At 47.9% G+C, this 20,479-nt stretch overlaps 1 protein-coding gene across 1 annotated transcript in view; it reads left to right on the top strand.

Annotated features, from left to right (window-relative positions):
• Positions 1-20,479, top strand: part of ACOXL (acyl-CoA oxidase like) — a gene marked incomplete at its 3' end in the record, with an annotated part of 353,946 nt that overhangs the window by 46,877 nt on the left and 286,590 nt on the right. Inside the window, 6 exon segments of the mRNA XM_081254598.1 lie at positions 995-1,081; positions 1,412-1,510; positions 6,664-6,778; positions 7,088-7,171; positions 9,268-9,340; positions 14,368-14,500. Of these exon segments, the coding sequence (XP_081110724.1) occupies positions 995-1,081; positions 1,412-1,510; positions 6,664-6,778; positions 7,088-7,171; positions 9,268-9,340; positions 14,368-14,500 (591 nt within the window).

Raw genomic sequence — 20,479 nt, 5'->3', positions numbered from 1 at the left:
CTTGGACTGATTCTGGGGGAAGAGGGCTCCCCAGAGGGAAACTGGGGCTGTGTTTCTAGGAGTGGGGGCATGCTGACCGGCAGGCACAGCAAATGTCTGTACACCTGAGCTCTTCCGTCTTTGCAGTCCATCCCCTGCTCCCTTCAAACGGCCCTGCTCGAGCCACCCTTCCTTCTCTTCTGAATCCTCGCAGCAACCGTATGAAGGGCTGTTAGGTGTCAGGAAGCTTGAGTGTGAACCCCAGCCCTGCACGCTTTCTCAGGTGCAGCTGTGTCCTCTCCTGAACCTCAGTGTCCCCATCTGTCACATGAGAGGGACGGTGTTTTCTTCCCAGGGGCGTCACGAGGGTCAGTGAGTATGTGGAGCCCAGAGTCTGGAAGGCGGGAGGGCTCAGGAAGTGGAGGCTCGTCGTTCAGTGCATTTGTCCGATGGGAAAACTATGTCATTGTGTCATTGTCCAAGGCCCCACAGCCAGCTAGTAGCTGAGCTGGGATTTGAGCCTGGCCTGTCTCATCCCGAGCCAAGTGCCTGCTCGTTCTGCAGCCTGGCCTCTTCTGTTGACCTTCCTATTTGTGGAGGGTTTCTCCTGGTACAGCTCACCTCTGCAGGCACCTGGGGTCAGTGCATAAACGCTGTTGCACATCTTCAGTGTACCAGGCACTAAGCTAGACCCTGAGCAGACAAGGCAGAACGAACATTCAGAGCAGTCATTTGATGGGGTGAACCGGGCAGCCCCGAGGGTGGAGGACGGATGCTTCGTGCCCTAGGGGTGACCTCTCCAAGAGAGGAAACCGTGTGAGCTGTGTCTTCCCAGAGGAACTGGGGCTGGACAGGCAGTGAGGGGAAGGATGTGGATACCTTGCCACTTTAGTGGGGCGTATGGAAAGCTTGATGAGCTGATCGGTGTTCCTTGAGTGGAGTTTGCCCAGTGGGTTTGGTCATCATTAAATTGTTGACTCTTGCTAACTATGGCCTGTAATCTCCTTGTTTCCAGTGTGGAATAATTTATTGGCTATTTGGTGGTGCCGTCAGGAATCTCGGAAGCCCAGCACGTGTAACTAAATGGCTTCAGCCACTCCAGGTATGGCACGTACCTCCATAGATATCATCTATGGAGAGACTTAAAAATTCACAGTAGTTAGGAGTGTGTGTGTGTTTGCAGAAAAAGAAAATAAAACAGAGAATTAGTGCCAGCCAGAACTTCGTTTGAAAGGAGAATTTAAGACTACTTTTTAAAATTGCACTGAGTCTGTCATATTGTCATCACATTAGCTGTCACCAGACTGAATTTTTACAATTATCTCCAACTCACCGCTCCCTTTCTCGCCGACATTCTTAATGATCTGAGAGGTAAGCAATTAGAGCAGCCGTCTGACTAGCTGATTCCCTTCTAACACCCAGTAAACTCCAGGAGCAGAAATACACGGGGATGTTTGCGATGACTGAGAGGGGCCACAGGAGCAACGTGAGAAGGATCCAGATGGAAGCCTCCTTTGACCTCTCTGCACAGGTGAGGATTCTGCCCGTTGGCGGTTCTAGGCAGCGGACCTGTACACAACGGACTCTCCTTTCTCCCGAGTCCACCTTCCCCCCTGCTGTGTGTGCTCTCAGGCGAGAGGGTGCTCAGATTCAGAAGAAACGCCTAAGTGCTTTAGTGGACATAGGCTCAGCCTTCCTGAGTCTAACACCAGCCAACACTTACACAGCACCTACTGTGGGATGGGCACTGCTCCAAGCCCGTTATGTACACTCATTAACTTAATGCTTTGGAAAACCTCGGTGAGAACGGGACCTAATCCATTCTGTGGTCCTTCTTAACAGTAGCAGGTAAATGGGTGGAAGAGCGGTCTCTGTTGGCGTGTTCCATCGCACCGGGTGTGATGTGTGTGGCAGGAGGGCACTGTGTGTGCTGGGGCCTCCTTCTGGGAGCCAGGTCCTCGGTGCTGGCATGATGCAATGTCTGTACCTGTGACCTGCACACAAATCCACATGGCAACTGAAATAAAATTTCACAGCACAGGGGCTTGCCTGGTGGCGCTATGGTTAAGAATCCGCCTGCCAATGCAGGGGACACGGGATCGAGCCCTGGTCAGGGAAGATCCCACATGCCGCGGAGTAACTAAGCCCGTGCACCACGACTACTGAGCCTGGGCTCTAGAGCCCACGAGCCACAACTACTGAGCCCACGTGCCACAACTACTGAAGCCTGCGTGCCTAGAGCCCGTGCTCTGAAACGAGAAGCCACTGCAGTGAGAAGCCCGTGCACCACAACTAAGAGTAGCCCTCTCTCACGGCAACTAGAGAAAGCCCGCGTGCAGCAACAAAGACCTGATGCAGCCAAAAATAATAAATAAATTAATTCATTCATTAAAAAAAAACAACAGTAAAATTTCACAAAACAATCTGACTTTATTATATGGGATGAACTCCAAAATGTTGGTAAGACCCTCTAACTTGACATCTCTCCACAAATGGGTCACAGCAAAAACCCTGCTCTGTAAATCCCACCCCCGTCCCCATCTCTTTAGCTCCTATTCTCAACACCCTGGTGGGTGTTGCCTCATACATGTGCGTGTGGTGACTCAGTCTTCATTTTGGATGAGGTTGTCCTTTGCTTTTGTTGTTGTTGTTGTTGTTGTTTTCTATTTTCTTCCCTCATTTTAAAAAAGTATTTTTTTATTGTAGTTGCTTTTATTATAGTTGCTTTACAATGTTGCATTAGTTTCTACTGTACAGCAAAGTGAATCAGCTATATGTACACATATATCCCCTCTTTTTTGTATTTCCTTCCCGTTTAGGTCATCACAGAGCATTGAGCCGAGTTCCCTGTGCTATACAGTAGGTTCTCATTAGTTAGCTATTTTATACATAGTATCAATAGTGTACATATTTCAATCCCAATCTCCCAATTCATCCCACCTCCCCCCTTTCCCCTTGGTATCTATACACTTGTTCTCTATGTCTCTGTCTCTATTTCTGCTTGTAAATAAGATCGCCTGTACCAGTTTTTTCAGATTCTGCATATTTGGAATCTGGAGTTTTGTTCCCAGGATTTTTCTGACCCAAGAATGCTAGATGGAGGTGGTCAGCACTTAGAATGACAGATGCAGGTGAGGGTTTTTTTTTTTTTTTTCTGGTACACAGGCCTCTCACTGTTGTGGCCTCTCCTGTTACGGAGCACAGGCTCCGGACGCGCAGGCTCAGCGGCCATGGCTCACGGGCCTAGCCGCTCCGCGGCATGTGGGATCTTCCTGGACTGGGGTACAAACCCGTGTCCCCTGCATCAGCAGGAGGACTCTCAACCACTGTGCCACCAGGGAAGCCCCAGGTGAGGGTTTTGTTGGAGGATGTCCTGCCTTTCCTCTGTCCTGATGCTAGTTCTCTACAGCAGCCAGTGATGTCCAAGGTCATAGTAAGAACCAGAATAAGGACTGCCACTTTCTGAATGCTCCCTCTGTGCCAGGTCTGTGTCAAACTCTCTCTGTATAGTATAGTATACCACACTCCGTCACAGCAACAATCCCATGAACGTGGTAATAAGCCACTTCTGTGCATTGAGCACGTGTGCTAAGTGCCAGGCTAAGCACTCTGAATGCAACATTGTGTTAAATATTCTATAATGTTATAGGAAGATATCCTTGTCCCCATTTTACAGGTGGAGAAACTGAGGCTCACAGAGGTTAGGAAACTGACTTATGGCTATGCAGTTAACGAGAGAATCTCAGGTTCAAGGGGGATTGTCCTTAACAACTTAGCTTTCTTGATGGGACACTGACCAAACGTCTTTGGGGTTTTGGCTGCCCAATTTTTTCTCCCGAAACCGTGGTATTGAGGTCACCTTGCTGTCATCAAAGGGAAAAAAATCCCACTCACAATTCTTATTTATTTGTTTCTTCTTACAATTATTATTATTGTTTTTTTGTACAGAAATCATTTCCCTGTGTTAGTCCCATTTTCCCCAAACAGCATAAATGATTTAGCTCCCTGCTGCGCTATGGCAGCTGCCACTCTCGGCAGGGGAGTTGCAAAGTTGAAATCGTAATGATGAGAAGACGCTGGTGAACGTGCTGCTTCCCGAGGGAGGGAAGAAGCCCATCATAAGCTCAGGCCACTGAGGGTTGGCTTGGCAGGGAATGGCTTTCTCCTTCATTGGTTTCTGTGTTTTCCTCTTCATTTCCCTTTTTAAATGTTAGAGCATATCAAATGAGCCCCCTCTCCCTCCAGGGCAGTTTCAATCTCTTACATTTTTTGGTTGGGCATTCCTGTGGGTTGGTTGTTTTATTTTTATTTTTGGATGATGGATTGAGTAGCGGCATTGAGAGTTTCAAGGTAAGAGAGAGTTTTATTTTTACAGTTGAGGCAAAATCGCAAAAATAAATGAGGCTAAGAGCTCTCTGGCCAAGGCCGTCTCTTTGAGTGCTTGCAGGACCGACCGTTTTGTTGGCCTTCAACAGTTAAAATAGGAACCAACACACATGGCGTGCATTATTTAGATCCAGCTTTTTAAAAAAAATTTATTGGAGTATAGTTGATTTACAATGTGTTAGTTTCAGGTGTACAGCTAAGTGAATAAGTTATACATATACGTAGGTCCACTCTTTTTTTTTTTAGATTCTTTTCCTATATAGGCCATTACAGAGTATTGCACAGGAGTTCCCTGTGCAATACAGCAGGTTCTTATTGGTTATATATTTTATATATAGTAGTGTGTAGGGGACTGACATAGATCCAGCTTTGATGCCAGAGTTTTGGCTGAGGCAGACTTTCCACATCAAGTATTTTTGCCAGAAGTGACAAATTTCCTTTCCCAGATCAGGTGCTGATGGGAACAGATGCCCTCTGTCCCGTCCTTGCCCCACCAGAGCTTTCCTGCCAGGCCAACCTTTCTCTGTTACTTCCCTTCCCACCCTAAGGTGTCAGCATCCCCTCAGCACGTGAGTTTTGTTGCTTGTTACTGCACCCACCAGACTCACAATAACTCCTTTCTTTAAGAAGTCCTGGCTGGCCTGATAAGACAAGGGCAGCAGCCTCCAGAGACTTAAACAGAGCTTGTCCATTTATGTTTCTGAAAAGCCCTCGCCTGTGTTAAAAGTTTCTCTGTGCACATACGTGTCAGGGAATGTTTCCTTGGGCTCCAAGACTGTATTTCTTGGCCAGAGGGAAAGCGCATCCTGTATACTTAAAAATCTGAAATCTGAGATGATCTTTACATGATCAATAGCTTGTCGGTTTGGTTCGGCCACATCTTCGATATTGTCAGCTTTGATTAAGTTTGCTGTTCTGCCTTTTCACCATTCCACCCTCCCTCCCCTGCTCCCCACCCACCCCGGCCTCTCCGACCTGTCCCAGGTACCTGGTATCCAGAGCTGGCAGTTATGGTCCGTCTCTCCTTAACACGAGGTTGAAGGGTATCCCAGGTGGTAAGCAGAATGAGGGAGGACCCAGAAGGGAATGGGGGCATTTCCATGGTGATCCTGTTCTAGCTCCGGGAGAGGAAGAAAAAGAAGGCAGAGTTTTGAGCAGAGTGAAAACAAAAAAGTACATTTTTCCCCCTGCTTATTCCTGACCAGTACTAACTTCGGACTGTTTTGAGCTGGAATCCTTGGTCATATCATGGAGGCGAGCTAGATGGCATGTTCTAAGGTTCTTTCCCTGATAAGATAGAGAATTGTTGACAAATGCTTTTTGGTTTAAGGGCTTATCCATATGAGCTTTTGAGGGAACCTTTTATTATTATATTCAGTGATGAGGAAAATGGAGAGGCTGGTTCTGAAACAATCATCCCAAGGCTTAAATGAGGTATTTCTTTTTATAAAAATCAAAATTGTCTGGGCTGAGAATCTAATCAATGGTAGGAATGGGTCACGGTTGCCTAGTAGGCTTGTTTGCGTCCCGGTGTGCACATTTAACCTTTGGTTAGTTAGCGGCCATTTAAACAACAGACCCATACCTTAAAGGTAAGAACCTTCAAGACCCAGGAGACAGTGGAGGGCATGAGGAACCAAGCTATTGGTCCAGAAGGGGCAACGCCCAGTAGACAAAATGAAATACATAGACATGGACTCATCGAACTAGGGGCCCCAGATCATTGGATGTTCCATCCTTTCTTGTGAATCTCGAAGGTGGAGTGTTTGGGGGCAAGGGGCATGTGCAGAGCTGAATACGTATCAGCAGGACTTTTAGGGGTTTGGTGCTGGATTATTTAGAAGTCAGAAACTCAGTGTGGAGTAGTCTAGAGAGAAAGAAGCACAATGAAGAAAGCCTTTATACATTAAAGCCATAGGCTCAGACAAATAGTACACATGCCCATGCAATATTACACAGAAGAGAGACCGGGAAGAAGTGAATGAACAACTTTCATCCATCGACAGGTGGCAACGTATTTTCCTGATTGGACTAGTCATTGACAAAGCACTTTAATTTCCAGTCATTTTCAGAGTCAAGGTGGAGGTAAACAGTGCACACTGCCGTGGTAGCATGGTGGTGTTGAGCTCACGAGGTTGAATTAGGCGACTTTGCGTCGTCTGTGCCTTTTCTGTGAAATCACCCGAGTGGGTGCAGCTACACGGCATGGATCTGCTTCACAGTGTTCATTGCACTGAACCCAGGAGTTGTAACGAGCCATAAGAAAGAAAACTCTGTTGCTTTGCTGTTTCTGTGTAGGAGTTTGTAATCGACACACCATGCGAAAATGCTGAGGAGATGTACATTGGAAACGCCATGTACGGGAATTATGCAGCAGTCTTTGCCCAGCTCATCATAAACGGAAGATCTCAAGGTTTGTTACCGACACAGAAACCTAGGATATTTCCCTTTACTAGTACTATTCTCCCGTGAGTACTTTACACAGAAAACCCACCTCAGAGGGCTGTTTCTACCTTGTAAAAAATTCAGCACTAACGTTATCTCCTAAATATACATGATGAGACGATTTATCATTACATTCAACATTAGACACTATAATGGGCAGTGCACAGTCATAGAACAAAATGAATTTCAAGATCAACATAATTGTACACTGTCCCAGGAAATGAGCAAAGCTTTGATTATATCTTTAGAGACCGTAGTGTCTCTTCACCTTCCTTAGGGCCCCACTGTTTCATCGTTCCTGTCCACGATGAAAATGGAAGCAGGTACCCACGAGTGACAGCTATTGATATGATGTATAAAGGTGAGTCCCCAGGTGACCCCTCTCCCACCCTTCTTTGCGCTTCCTGCCTGTTCCCTACCCCACCCAGTGAGAATCTAACCTAACTCATGAAAGCAGTGAAGGCAGAGAAGACTCTGATTTTGAAGCCTGATTAGTCTTCTGTGTATGGCAGTTAGAGAAGGTTGCAGACTGCCATTTATGAACATGCATTGGTCCCATTTCTCCCAGCCTCTCCTGTTTACTAGTCATGAGGCAGCTCTGTCCCCAGCTGTTTCATCTCCTCTCTCCTTCTTGGACTTGTGGGCCCTCAGAGGGCAGGTTGTTGTTCTCTCTTTCATGGCCCTGAGCCACCAGCCTCTGTGGGTCCTAAGGATTGCCTCCGTGGACTAGTTTGCTAGGGCTGTTGTACTCACACTGAGTGGCTTAAACAACAGAAATGTATTGACTCACAACTGTGGAGGCTACGAGTCCGAGGTCAAGGTGTCAGGGGAGTTGGTTCCTTCTGAGGGCTGGGATGGGGAGGGTATTCTCCAGACCTCTCTCCTTGGCTTGTAGGTGGCCATCTTCATGTTCACACGGCGTTCTCCCTGTGTGCTTGTCTGTGTCCAATTTCCTCTTTTTATAAGGACGCCGGTCATTTGAATGAGGGCCCACACATGCCCTCATTTTAACTTGATCGCCTTTGTACAGACCCTTTCTCGAAATAAGATTACATTCACAGGTATTAGGGGTCAGGACTGCAACATATGAATCTTGGGGGAGACACAATGCAACCCAGAATGCTTGGTGAGAGCAGGCCATGCCTGTGGGCTCCACTGGTTGTCCCCAGCCAAGTGAAGCCAAAAACGCAGGTGGGGGGGCTTCCCTGCTGGCGCAGTGGTTGGGAGTCCACCTGCCGATGCAGGGGACATGGGCTCGTGCCCTGGTCCGGGAAGATCCCACATGCCGCGGAGCGGCTAGGCCCGTGAGCCACGGCCGCTGAGCCTGCGCGTCCGGAGCCTGTGCTCCGCAATGGGAGAGGCCACAGCAGTGAGAGGCCCGTGTACCGCAAAAAAAAAAAACAAAAAAACAAAAAAACAAAAAACCCAAAAACCAAAAACCAAAAAAAAAACGCAGGTGGGGGGAGAAGGGAAAAAAGAGAGAAGAAAGAGCAGAAGAGAAGGGGGAGGAGACGATCCTCTGGAGGATGGGGCTAAGCTCACCCTGGCCCCGTAGGGATATTGACCACCGTGTGCCTGCAGGAATGGGCTGCAAGTGCTTTAGGTGACTGAGGCCCTGATCCCTTGAAAACACCTGGCGTGTCAAGTGCTGTTGAGAGTAGAGGGGTCACCCAGCCCTCATGAACTGGTGCCAGACATTCATGACACTGGCAAACCCAGAAAGTCTGAGCTGGTTTCCTTGTAAGCACCACTGTGACCTTGTCAAGGGGTGATGTTCTAAATAAGACCTGCACTAAAAAAAGATCTTTTCTCCCAGAGTAAGTCTCCCTAAGTGTGAGATGAACAAAAAATCGACCCCAGATTCCGACAGGTGTTCTGAGGAAATGGGTCTGGCAGATTTTAAGAAACTTCTTGGGAGGTGGTCACCCTACCCACCCACTGCTGTCTCTCTGGCCGTTTCCCAATGTCTTCTGGGCATTTGCTGTCACAAATTCACCCCGTGTTCTGGGGAGGAAGCACCGAGAAGTGGGAGGAATTTGAGTTCTGCGTTCACTGGTGGGCGTAAGGGGCTTTCCTCCTTCTCTGTGTTCAGTCTGATGTTCTTTCAGTTGCCTAGAATTCTCCCTTTTCTAGTCACAGCAACTGCTCAGGTGGGAAGCTGTGTCCCTGCCAGACCCCACCCCCCAGCTGGCCTCAGAGCAGGTGGGCTGCCCAGAGGGTCTAGCATTTTCTCCTCTATTCTTGGTAGGGAGGAGGGGGCTGGAGAAGCAGGCACCACTCTTCATGGAAACAAGCAAACAGCATCCCCACCCCAAATAAGAAAGCAGCAACAATTCTGGAAGTGAGATAAAGGGCTTTGCGTTTTAGCAGCGATAGACCTGGGAAGTGGCCCGGACAGTATTTCTGATGCACATAAACTTGCCCCCTACAGCTCCGTTTCCCGTCTGCTCTCTCTAGGTCTGCATGGTGTTGATACCGGGATTCTGAGATATGGCAAGGTTCGGAGACCAAGGGAGAACCTGTTGGAGAAGTGAGTAGTTGTCTCCTTAACTCGGACTTGCTGTGCGTGTGAGCTCTTTGCCCTCCTTCCCAGGCCTGGTTCCTGGGTCTCATAGGCTGTACATCCAGAGTGTCTTCTCATAACCCTCCTACAATTTTACTGACAATTAATTGAGAAATGTAGGTAAGCAAATCAAAAAAATTTTTAAATTATCCCAAATGCTATCACCCAGACACAATGTTTGTTATACTTTCATATATAACACTTTAGACTTTTCTCTATGAGGTTATATCTAAAGAGAGAGAGAGATGTTTGATTTTCACTGAATGAGGTCCACTTAGAAATTCTATTTTTTATAACTTAAAACTTTTTATAAACTCTGTTTCACATTATATGTCCAATGTTTCTGTGCAACAATAAATACACATAGGCATTATCATTTTTATTTTTATTTATTTATTTTATTTTTGGCTGTGTTGGGTCTTCGTTGCTGCACACAGGCTTTCTCTAGTTAGGGCGAGCGGGGGCTACTCTTCATTGCGGTGCGCGGGCTTCTCATTGTGGTGGCTTCTCTTGTTGTGGAGCACGGGCTCTAGGCATGCAGGCTTCAGTAGTTGTGGCACATGGGCTCAGTAGTTGGGGCTCGTGGGCTCTAGAGTGCAGGCTCGGTAGTTGTGGCGCACGGGCTTTGTTGCTCTGCGGCTGTTGCTCTGCGGCATGAGGGATCTTCCCGGACCAGGGATAGAACCCGTGACCCCTTCATTGGCAGGTGGATTCTTAACCACTGCGCCACCAGGAAGCCCCTATCATTTTTAATATTGCCATAATAGACTGTTAAATGATCTATAAGTTATGTATCAATCCCTTATTGTTGGTATTTAGGTTATTTCCTTAAAATTTTTTTTGGCTATCATAAAATAATTAGTGTTATTGCCTCCTTTGTGGATGACAGGAGATAAGGTACCATCCTTCAGCTTCAGAGACTGTTCTAACCAGTACTGATTGGGTGGATAATATCAGAGGTGCTTAGTGTCATTTCCCAGTATCCCTCAGTGAGGTCAGATGGGTGAAAGAACGAGGTGAAGGTTGCTTCTACAAGTGCATTCCATCCCCTGGATGGAGCCCCAGGGGTTCACTGTGCTCTTTGCAGAGGCTAAGAAACACCAATTAACTTTACTTTTCTCAGCAGCATTTCATGTATCCAATAAAAATCCTGAACTACAGTGATATTTAAAATTGTGAAGAAGCAAGCCATCAGGCTTGCTGCTTGCTTTCCTATAGATTTTCCTTTAACGCTTTACTCCTTTTTACTTTTTATTTTTAATTAATTTTTATTGGAATATAGTTGATTTACAACGTTGTGTTAGTTTCAGGTGTACAGCAAAGTGAATCAGTTATACATATACATATATCCACTCTTTTAGATTCTGTTCCCATATAGGTCATTACAGAGTATTCAGTAGAGTTTCCTGCACTATACAGTAGGTTCTTATTAGTTATGTATTTTATATATAATAGTGTGTATATGTCACTCCCAGTCTCCCAGTTTATTCCACGCCTCCCTTTCGGCCTTGGTAACCATAAGTTTGTTTTCTACATCTGTAACTCTATTTCTGTTTTGTAGATAGGTTCATTTGTACCATTTTTTAAGATTCCACATATAAGTGATATCATATGATATTTGTCTTTGTCTGACTTACTTCATTCAGTATGACAATCTCTAGGTCCATCCATGTCGCTGCAAATGGCATTATTTCATTCTTTTTTATGGCTGAGTAATATTCCATTGCATATATGTACCACATCTTCTTTATCCATTCCTCTGTCGATGGACATTTGGGTTGCCTCCATGTCCTGGCTATTGTAAATAGTGCTGCAATGAACACTGGGGTAACTTTACTCCTTTTTACTGCCTGCAAGTTCTTGCCAGTAAATAAATGTCACAGATGCCAAAAGTTTAAGGAAGATATGGTGGAAACAAACTTAAAATGGACCAAATTCTGGTTGACATTTTTCCCTCTGTGAATTGGTAAGAAATGAAATGGAAACAACAAAAGCATCTTTGTAGTTGTCCTGGTGGGTGATGAAGGCCCCAGGCCTCCTCAGGAATGACCAGTGCCCATGCCAGCAAATCATAGGACCACCAGCCTTCCCCAGAGGTGCCTGTACCTTTCCTGGTGACTAATCAGCATCACTCCACTCTCGGAGATGGGGAAGAGGGAAGGAAAGCCACAGATTTGGAGGTCTGCACTTTTCACCCATACTAATAGGATCTTAGTGGACTGGACAGTCCTCAGCCAGAACCTGGACCCACTGGCTTAGCATTCATCCAATGCACTAGGGATTAGAAATTCAGATTCAACCAGAAAGAAAAATGATAGGGAGCTACACGGTCTGTAGAAAATATGAGAATATATAGAATATTCTTTGGTAAGCAAGATTTGATTTAAAAGCCATTCCATTGATATTTAAGCTGCACCCCAAATACTACAGAACAGTAGAGGCAACACACTTTGGGGGTGTTGGTTTATCATTTGATCAAAAAGGGGTCTGTAAGCAGATGTACAGATTCAATGAAATTCCTGTCAAAATCCCAGCTGCCTTTTTTTTTGAAAAAAGTGAGAAACTGGTTCTAAAATTCATATGGAAATGCAAGAGACTCAGACTACCCAAAACAATCTTTTTTTAAATTAGTTTCTGCTTTATAACAAAGTGAATCAGTTATACATATACATCTGTTCCCATATCCCTGCCCTCTTGCGTCTCCCTCCCTCCCACCCTCCCTATCCCACCCCTCCAGGTGGTCACAAAGCACCGATCTGATCTCCCTATGCTATGCAGCTGCTTCCCACTAGGAGAACAAAGTAGGAGGACTCACATCCCTGATTTGAAAAATTACTACAAATCTACAGTTATCAAGATAGTGTGGCATTGGCATAAGGCTAGATGTATGGACAATGGAAGAGATAGAGGATCTAGAGATAAATCCTTGCACTTACGGTCAATTGATATTCAACAAGGGTGACAAGATAATTTAATGGGGAAAAATCGTCTTCTCAACAAATGGTGCTGGCACAGCTGGATATCATAAGCATGAAGTTGGACCTTTACCTCATATGATATACAAAAATTAACACAAGATGGATCACAGGTCTAAATGTAAGAGCTAAAAGTATAAAACCCATAAAAGAAAACATAGGTGTGCTGGGGCTTCCCTGGTGGTCCAGTGGTTAAGACTCCACACTTCCAGTGCAGGGGGCCCAGGTTCGATCCCTGGTCAGGGAACTAGATCCCTCATGCCTCAACTAAGAGTCCACATGCCACAACTAAGACCCAGGCAGCCAAATAAATAAATATTTTAAAAAAAGAAGACATAGGTATAAATCTTTGTGACCTTGTTTAGGCAATGATTTCTTAGGTGTGACACCCAAAGCACAAGGAACCAAAGAAAAAATAGAAAAATTGGACATCACCAAAATCAAAAAACTTGTGCAGCAAAGGACACTATGAAGAAAGTGAAAAGACAATCCACAGAGTGGGAGAAAATATTTGCAAATCTTATATATCATAAGAACCTAGTATCCAGACTGTAAAAGGAACTATATTACAGCTCAACAGTAAGAAGACAAATGACCCAATTAAAAATGGGCAAGGGCTTCCCTGGTGGCGCAGTGGTTGAGAGTCTGCCTGCCGATGTGGGGGACGTGGGTTCGTGCCCCAGTCCGGGAGGATCCCACATGCCGTGGAGCAGCTAGGCCTGCGAGCCATGGCCGCTGAGCCTGTGCATCTGGGGGAGAGCCTGTGCTCCGCAACGGGAGAGACCACAACAGTGAGAGGCCCCCGTACTGCAAAAAAAAAAAAAAAAAAGGGCAAAAATATGAATAGACACTTATCCAAAGAAGATATTGAAATGGATAATAAGCACATGAAAAGATGTTCAACATCACTGTCGTTAAGGAAATGCCAATGAAAACCACAGTGAAGTACCACTTTGCGCTCCCTTCATGACTGCAATAAAAGAAACCGATGATAACGAGTGTTGGTGAGGATGAGGAGAAACTGGAGCCCTCATCCATTGCTGGTGGGGATGTAAACTGGTGTTGTCAACTTGGAGAAGAATTTGGCCGTTCTTCAAAAGTTTAACGTCTTCATAGGACCTAGCAATTCTACTCCTAGGTCTTTACAAAGACGTTGTCTACAAGAGAATTGAAAATATATATCCACACAAAAACCTGTGTACAAATGTTCATAACAGTTATTCATAATAGCCAAAGAAAGTGGAAACAGCACAAATATCCATCAACTGATGAATGGATAAACAACATACGGTATATCCATACAATGGAACATCATCTGGCCATAAAAAGAAATGAAGTATCGATACATGTTACAACGTGCGTGAACCTTGAAAACAGTGTGTCAAGTGAAAGAAGCCAGACACAAAGGCCACACTTTGTATGCTACTACTTATGTGAAATGTCCAGAATAGACAAATCCATAGAGTTAGAAAGTAGATTAATGGTTGCCGGGCTCTGGAGTGTAGGGAGTATGGGACAGGACTGCTATGGAAGGGGTTTCTTTTTGGGGTGACGAAATGCTTTGAAATTGAATAGTGGTCATGGTTGTACAACTTCGTGAATATACTAAAAACCGTTGAACTGTACACTTTAAAAAGGTGAAGTTTATGGCAAATGATTTGTATCTCAACAACAAAAAAGTGGATTGATGTGCCGTCTTTACACCCAGGCTCTGGTGTTGGTTTGATGATGGCGGTCCTCATGCCCCTCTTTGTCAGAGTCCACTGCTGAGTTGCAGGATAGTAGTGGTGGGAAATCTGCTCTTACTTTCCATGAGTTGAGCCTTTCTCAGCATCTCCTGGGGAGGCACTTGTCCTGCTCCCCACACTGCTGTCTTGTGAGGGAGGATCCAGGATGGGGAACCCTGTGTGACTTCCCTGGGTGTGCTCGTGGGAGCCACCTGACCTCATTTCTAGGCGCCATGTTCTTCTCTTACATTAACCCCATCTCTCTTTCCCACCTGCCTCTCCCCCACTGCAGGTGTGGTTCTGTGGCTCCAGATGGGCAGTACCACTCCCCCATTAAGGACAAGAGTGTGAGATTCAATGCGATGTTGGCGGTGCTGACCCCTTCGAGACTGGCTGTGACTTTCCAAGCTACAGGCTCTATGGAGGTCACTGACTCTGATGTTAACTTCCCTCGCTGTTTATTCTCTGCACGTTCCAGGGGTGGGTAACAATGTCAGGAGTGGAGCTGCTTGAGCCATGGTTGCTGCAAGGTGGCCGGGGTTGCTGGTTAGATGCTAGTGAGTGCCAGTTGGCGCCGCACAGAGGACCTTTCTGCAGCCTTCTTACCATGGGGTCCCATCTCCCTGCACCCCAGATGTGTGCTGCTGATTACGGTGGGTGGAACATAGGTGGTGCGGCAACAGGGCCACTAAAGATGGTCCTGGGAGAATTGGTTGTTCAGAGCAAACACATCTTCTGGAAAAGCAGCTAAGAGCTGACTCGTGGATAAGGGCATGCGTGCCTTGGCTGAATTCACTGGGGAGCACTGATGCTCGCGCGGCTGTTCGGCGTGTGACAGTCACCATCACAGGCAAGAGTTCATGAGGCCAGACCTCCAGAAGCCAACTCTGCCTCCCATTTCCTCCCGCCCCCTCCTCTGTCTTGGTTTGGAAAAAGCAGCCAGGAGAGAAGAGCTCTGGAAGGCTGCCTGCTCCTCAAGGCACTGCACTGTCTGTTCTCTGGTCCCTCCCTGTCTCTTTGTAACTCTTAAGCTCCACTGAGCTTGGGGAAGCTGGAAGGAGAATTAACATACCCGTGAATATCCATCTGTGGCTTGAACCCAGATTCTCCATCAAGAAGGAATAAGTTTCATTCACCTGACTCCAGGCTTGACATCAGTGTGCAGCCACCTGAAAAGCAGGAAAATCCTTCCTTTCTCCCTTCTGCTGGGTCTGCACTGCTCACAGGAAGCCTGCCTGACAGAGCTCTCTCACGTGGTGCCCTTCCCGTCAGTGGGTGCAGCTGTGACCCTCAGTCCTGAGCCAGTGACCATCTGCCCGCCCGTGGGCGCTGCTTTATGTGCTTGTTTTCGGTGGCTCTTCAAACCGAGTGGGGTGCGTATTCAGTTCTGAAGACCCAGGTCCAGAATGGCTCAGCAGGTCTCAGCTGAACTGGCTGAGTCAGTGAGGCCCCAGGAGAGCCTCAGGATGCAGGCCCAGGGGTGAGGCCAAGGCACTGGCACAGCGGCAAAGTACGGAGGAAAATACTTCTTCCAAGTCTGTGATAGACACTGTTTCAGCCATTTTCCAGACTCCAGAAGGAGGCAAGAGGAGAGAAAGCAGACGAGCCCAGAATTGCACCGTAGAGAAGATGGGACAGAAATCTGATCAGGGTTCTGTGCAGCGGCGACAGCCGTATCTGCACAATAGCCCCTCTGATCACAGCAGCCTCAGGGCCCCGCTGAGGAGAGCGCTGGTGAATATTAAAACCACATGCTGGTTCGTGGCTCTAAAGGTGCCGTAGAAACCCTGTGCTGTTACGTTTTGGAGTGGGTGATGTCGTGTGAAGGATGTCCACACTGCCAGGGACCGGTCCGCCCATTCAGGCCAGTGGTGGAGTCCTGGGGGGCAGGCATGGGGGTGCCTTCTGGGAGAGACTTGATTTTTAAGTATCAGTAGATCTGGAGCAGTGGAGGTGGGGAGAGAGGACACAGAGTGGCTGATTTTTAAAAGGCACCCCTTCTCCATTTTCCTGAGCATTATCAAGGGGCCAGCCCCTGCCAACTCCGGAGCGTCTGGAGAGGAGGGCACATTTGGATCAATTCCTTTTTGGGCATCTGACACACACATTTTGTTCCTGGCAATGTCCAGGCCTTATCACGATCGTGGGCTCTGAAATCAGAGAACCCTGGGCTCAAACCTCAGCCTGGTTGTGACCAGCCACGGGGGCATGGGCCGATCAGTAGCCTTCTTTAAGCCTCAGTTTCTTCATTTGTAAAATGGGCCTTCTGATAATGGTGAGGCCTGGGTGAGGATGTGAGTGCGGGGCTGGCACAGAGCAAGGGCTCCGCCGCTCAGAGCTGTTGCTGATGTGATGGCGGCTCCTGCTGCTGTTACTGGGGAGACAGGCGTTGGCTGTGGGAAAGGAATAAATGGGCTTTTCCATGAAACAAATGCCTGGAGTCCTGGCCTCCAGGCAGCCAGGCGATCTGAGACGTTTTGCAGAGGTGCGTGGTGTCCCTTGGATTCCTGAGTATCTGAAGCAAAACACAATGGTCGTGAGTCGGCACCTGCCCTGTTTGGGAGGCAGGTTTGCCCGGTGACCAGGAGACCCCTCGCAGAGCTGGACGGGCCTCAGACCCACATGGTCCAGATACAGCCGAAGTGTCTTCCCTGACAGACCCTGGCCACTGTGATCCTGGCCGCTGTGATCTCATCGCGAGCATCTCTGGCGAGGATGATCTCACCAGCTCTCTTGGCAGCTCCCTCCCCTCCTACAGCTTAAACACAGGACAGATGCTTTCTCAGCTGAAACCTGAGAAGGTCCTGCTTTTTCTGTGCTCGCTGATGAGTGGAAAACGGATCCCTTTCTCCAAAGGGCATTCCTCCTGTGTTAGAAAACTGTCACCATGGCTCCCCACGGTGACGTTTGCTCAAGGCCAGCACGCCTGGTCATTTTAAACTCTGCCCAGATGTGGTTTTTTTCCCCCATGGTTATCTCTCATTTTCATAACGTTTCTCAATATCTTCAGATTTTCTCTTAAAGTCTTGCTGTAATAGCCATGCTTTCGTTTATGCCCCAAATGCCATGTCTGATTAAATGATGAGCAGAGACAAAAGGAAAAGGAAACTAAGGCATTTGGCAGGAGTTGGTGGGGGGGGATGCGCATTGAGAGAACTCTGCAGCCGAAGTTGGGGTGGGGGGGGTGCTGGGAAGCCTTTTCTGAAGGAGGAAGGAAGCTGGGGAGAGTCACGGTGGGTTTGGAGGCAGAAGTAGAGGAAGTGTGAAATGTACACGAGGTCTAGCCCAGAGTTTTGGGTCGATTTTGCATGGAAATAATATTCTAGCATAAGGCAAGCTGGTGCCCACTTTCAAAAGAGTCTCCCTAATCCTTTAAGTAGGTGTTACTCCGTAGCCGGGTCCCACCTTCAGGGTTTTGGATGCAGCAGCTCTGGGGCACAGCCAGAGAATCTGCATTTCTACCCGGTGATACTGAGGTTACCGGTCCAGGACCGCCCTTGGAGAACCACTGCACAGAACAGACGGATGCAGTTCTAAATTCCTGGCCCCATCCCAGCCACCCTGTCACCCTCTGTGGCCTCACAGTGCCTCCAGGATCAAGGCACATTCTCTTCCAGTTTCCAATGCCTTCCACGACCGACCTCTCACCCCGCCCACCTCGTGCTGCGGTGCCACCTGGCGAACCCGTCCCCACCTTTCGCCTGGTTAGTTTCCCGGATGTTTCAGAGCACCGGTACATGTACCTCCTTCAGAAAGGTCACAGTCCGCAAGAGGTCCCTCTGTCATGTTCCAAGGCTCTGCACTCCCCTTGCAGCGTTTATTGTGGTTATAACCGACTCACGGTGTGATAGCTGTCTCCCCTGCAAGCCTAAAAGCTCCACGCTGCCAGGGGCCCTGCCGGCCTCGTTCGCCGCCATGTATTCAGCCTCCCACACAATGCTGGGCACAGAGTAGGTGCACAGCAAATAGGACCTGAAAGAATGGATGAAGAATGAATCAGAATTCACATAGAAAGCACCTGGGTTAGTTCTTAGCGGAGATAAATTCTCAGTATGTGTCCCAACCCCTCAGCCTGTCGCCAGGGTGACTGGGATGGATGTTGCCGCATCTTCCTTCTAACTCTCTGTGGCTCTTCCGCCCAGAACAAGGTGTCTTCTTTCGTCCTTCCTGTTTGTCCTGTCCCTGGCACTACGCTTCGTGTCTGCTTCGTATGTACGTGCCGGCTTACGGCGCCAGGAGGGGGCACTGCGTTGGCGCCCGTTTTGCAGTTAGGGATGAGGCCCTGGTGGTCAGGGAGTCACCCGGGGTGGGTGGGCACCTCGCACAGGGTGTCAGCGACACGCAGGGGCCATACTGCAGGGTCTGCGTGTTGAGTACAAGTCAGGAGTCCTGGACTGTCTCTCCGGTTCTGGATCCAGGGATCGCTGAGACCACGCCCACCCTGCCGGCTGCTGGGAAGCACCGTTTCTGTGGAGAAAGCTACGGCTTCTCTCGTTTCTCTGAGTGAAATGATCAGCTGGCCCTTGTTTGCCTCGCCTGCTTTTGGCAACTCTGCCGTGTGCTTGGTGAGGTCACAGTTAAAGCGGGGCCCAGATCCCCGCTGGGGTTGGGTGGTAGGCCAGGAGAGCCTGGGGGACCGCAGGCTGAGTCTTTGGGCCTCCCCAGCCAAGGGGACACCCTGCAGAGCACAGATGCTGGAGGCGTCAAATGTCTTTGCTCTGTCAGGGTGAGGCCACCACTCCTAAGGGCGGGCAGGGAGGAGACCCCATGGTCATGGCCCCCCCGGGTGGGCTCAGGGTCTGCTGCCACTGGGGTGTAGTGGGCCTGGGGCTTCACTTCAGTTTCTCTGAGCTTTAGTTTTCTCAGTGCGTGAAATGAGGCCAAAAAAAAAAAAAAAAAAAACTCCATCTGATGGAAACCTTGTGAAAATTCCATGAGTTAATTCGTCTCTTCACCATCACCACCACCACCAAGACTGTTACAAGAAAATAATACTTATTGAGCCTTTATTATAAGCCATGCCTGTCATAAGTGCTGTACAGGTGTTAACTCATTTCTCCTCGCACAACTCTGAGAGGGTTCCATCGGTACCCTCACTTCACATATGGGGAAACTGAGGCAGAGGAGGTAAAGGAATTTGCCTGAGGTGGGCACTGACTATGCTTCCTTGGACTTTGGTGGTCCTTGTTACGGTAGTAGATGGTCCCGTGTTTGGAAGGATGGTCCCACCATGCTGAGTAGATGAGACTGACATGTAGATATTATTAAAAGATACTGTAGAATTAAAGGGGAATAGGGGCAGCCCGATAGAGTGCCTGAATACCTGGGAGCCGTAGATGCTTGGTCACAGGTGTGAGCTACTGAGTTAGCTGAGTTACAGCTCTGGGTCATGGCAGGCCACCAGCAGGCCGCTGAGTCCTTGCGTTAGGAAGAACCTCACCACAGGCATTATCCAGGACTGCAGCTGCCGGGAGCCGTGCCTGTCCTCATCGCCTTGTCCCAGTGCCCAGCGCTGAGCCGAGGGAAGGGAAGACGCCCCGTGTAAAGTTGCTGAGTTGAGAGGAGTGGGGTTGGCATGCCTGGAAGCAGTTGGAATGTTGTGCCTGTTCTAGACTCCGGAGTGAGGCCACTGAGAACATGGACTCTGGAATCAGCCTCTCTGGATTTGCATCCTGCCTCTGCATGGCCTTAGCAGGTTATTGAACCATCTCTACACCTCTAAAAATCATAACAGCACCCCTTTGTAGAGCTGTTGTAAAGCCTGAGGGAATTAATACCTGTAAGGGGCTTATACAGTAAGCAGTAAGTCCCCTACATATGAACGAGTTCCCGTTCCGAGACTGCGTTCATAAGTCCAATTTGTTCGCAAGTTCAACAAAGTGAGCCTATGTACCCAGCTAACTCTGTAATAGGTTTATAATACTTTTCACACAAATAATACATAAAAAACAAACAAACACAAAAATAAAACATTTTAAATTTTACAACATAGTCCCTTGAAAAGCACAGTAGTACAGTACAACAGCTGGCATACAGGGCTGGCATCGAGTGAACAGGCAAGAAGAGTTACTGACCGGAGGAGGGAGAGGAGGTGGGAGATGGTAGAGCTGCAGGATCATGAGCAATAGGAGACGGAGGGCAAGCTGCAATTTCACTCACGCCTGACGTTGATGGCACAGGTTCTGGTTCCTTGCTGGATTCAATTCTATCTACCCTCTTGAAAAATGAAAAATGAAAAAACAATCCAGTGATGTCTGGGTGGTAGCTCTTTTCTTCTTGTCATGGATGACACTGACACCGTAGCACTGGATTGCATTCTGAACGGCTGCTGCAACCTTTGTGTACCATTTTAGGTTCGGGTCCTGTGCCTCAAAAACTAACAGTGCCTCCTCAAATAAAGAAAA

The sequence above is a fragment of the Mesoplodon bidens genome (assembly GCF_964165515.1).
Source record: "Mesoplodon bidens genome assembly, chromosome: 14".
NCBI classification, from domain to species: Eukaryota; Metazoa; Chordata; class Mammalia; order Artiodactyla; family Ziphiidae; genus Mesoplodon; species Mesoplodon bidens.
The sequence above is the reverse complement of the archived record's forward strand: the minus strand, read 5'-3'. Positions and strand labels throughout refer to the sequence as shown.